The 2,313-nt window shown below is 45.1% G+C and overlaps 1 protein-coding gene across 1 annotated transcript in view; it reads right to left on the minus strand.

The window, feature by feature from the left end:
* Window positions 1–1,163: 1,163 nt before the first annotated feature.
* LOC104981762 (RNA-binding protein 12-like) overlaps window positions 1,164–2,313 on the minus strand; it is a 16,941-nt gene continuing 15,791 nt past the window's right edge. Inside the window, 2 exon segments of the mRNA XM_010831016.1 lie at window positions 1,164–1,504; window positions 1,507–2,311. Coding sequence (XP_010829318.1) covers window positions 1,164–1,504; window positions 1,507–2,311 — 1,146 coding nt within the window.

Below are 2,313 nucleotides of genomic sequence, written 5' to 3' on the forward strand. Positions count from 1 at the left end.
AAACCATACCATTGACCAGATGGACCTTTGTTGGCAAAGTAATGTCTCTGCTTTTTAATATGCTATCTAGGCTGGTCATAACTTTTCTTCCAAGGAATAAGCGTCTTTTAATTATATGGCTGCAGTCACCATCTGCAGTGATTTTGCAGCCCCCCAAAATTAAGTCTGCCTCTGTTTCCACTGTTTCTCCATCTATTTGCCATGAAGTGATGGGGCCGGGTGCCATGATCTTTGTTTTCTGAATGTTAAGCTTTAAGCCAACTTTTCCACTCTCCTCTTTCACTTTCATCAAGAGGCTCTTTAGTACTTCTTCACTTTATCTGCCATAAGGGTGGTGTTCTCTGCATATTTGAGGTTATTGATATTTCTCTTGGCAATCTTGATTCCAACTTTTTTTTTTTTCTGTATACAGAGATTTTATTCAATTTTAAAAGAAAACGAGAACTTTAGACAATGCTTTGACCCTATTACAAAGCAAATCTGTCCAGCTTTGAACCAAATTCCAAGAGTAGCCAGCTATTTTTCAGCAGCTGGCAAGAGCACCCTTAATGAGCTCTACTGACATTTCTATCTTCTTCATCCATATGGTAAAAAACCAATCTAGACTCCTTGATAAGCTTTATGTGGCCATTTGAGTTTTACAAATGGTTTCTCTAATGGTATGCCAAAATCATTTTTGTGTTCTCTCGAGACAGCTTTACTATACAATGGCACCCCACTCCAGCACTCTTGCCTGGAAAATCCCATGTATGGAGGAGCCTGGTGGGCCGCAGTCCATGGGGTCGCTAAGAGTCGGACAAGACTCAGCGACTTCACTTTGACTTTTCACTTTCATGCATTGGAGAAGGAAATGGCAACCCACTCCAGTGTTCTTGCCTGGAGAATCCCAGGGATGGGGGAGCCTCATGGGCTGCCGTCTATGGGGTCGCACAGAGTCCGACATGACTGAAGCGACTTAGCAGCAGCAGCAGCAACAGCAATGTTTATCTTGGTAGTGAGTCTTCTGTAAACAGTCAACCAACACTCTATGTTATGGAAACCAATCTATATGCAATTGAAACAATCCACAGGTTCTAACCTGGAAACACTAGAAAAAGAATCTGAATGCATTAATCACAGCACTATGAAGACTATATCTACCCTATGAAGAATGATGTGAACAGCTACCCTAATACAAGCTTTACTTTCCTAGAGCCAATAGGTCTGTCATTTAAGTCAATGACAGCAGCTGTGGCTTCATCCCGAGATCCAAAAGCCACCAGAGCTTCACTGGTGGGCATATCTTTTTCATTGTACTTTAAACAAACTGAGCCTGGGATCACTTGATAACTGTAAAAGAAATCTAAAATCTCATCAATAGACACAGTGAAGGGCATGTTCTGTACTTTAACTATTGTTGGTCCTGGTTTTCCAGAACTAGATCCAAAGCCAGGAGGACCACCAATGCGGATTGGGCCAGAGCCAGGGCCAGAGCCAGAGCCAGGGCCAAAGCCTGGAGGCCCAAATGCCCGGGGGCATTTCCAAGGCCAGGGGGCCCACTTCCAAAGCCAGAGGGGCCACCTAAGCTACCAGGGCTATTTCCAAAATTCTAAGGGCCCGCTCCAAATCCTGGTCCACTTAAATTATTTGGTCCACTTCCAGAACCTGGAACATCCAGTCCTAGACCAGGCAAACCACTATTTCCAACTGAAGGCATTCCAGGCCTAGCATCACCAAAGGCCCTTCCTAACCCTGGAGGAGGGAGTGGTGTTCCAAAGGCATTTGACCCGCCAAAATTACCAGGAAAGTTAAATGGAGGCCCACTGTTGGCCTCCTTAGATCCTACAGCCAAGAAGGCATGCTTTTCACCTCCTGCACTAGGCATTCCCGCACCAGGCATTCCCACACCAGGCACTCCTGCACTGGGAATTCCTGAATTGGGCATTCCTGCAGCAGGCATTCCTGCATTGGGCATTCCCGCAGCAGGCAGTCCCGCACTGGGCATTCCTGAACTGGGCAATCCCGCACTGGGCATTCCCACATTGGGAATTCCTGGAACTGCACGATTACCTGGCACAGACCTCTTTAACCCCTTTTTTCCTTGGGCAGGAGGATTTTTCTCAGTCTCTCTCATATCTTCTAAAGTAACTACATGAACAAAAGCTTCTCTCCCATTAAGTTTTTTACGGTGTAAGTGTTCAGACTTACATGTATCATCTTCATTTTTAAACTGAACCAATGCCTGTCCTAGACCTTGCCCATTGTTATCAACAAGAACATGTACAGCATTTTCATCCACTGGGATTCCTTCTAGGAACTGAAGAACATCCATCT

Source organism: Bison bison, unplaced genomic scaffold (genome assembly GCF_000754665.1).
Source record: "Bison bison bison isolate TAMUID 2011002044 unplaced genomic scaffold, Bison_UMD1.0 scf7180017864519, whole genome shotgun sequence".
In the NCBI taxonomy this organism is placed as follows: Eukaryota; Metazoa; Chordata; class Mammalia; order Artiodactyla; family Bovidae; genus Bison; species Bison bison.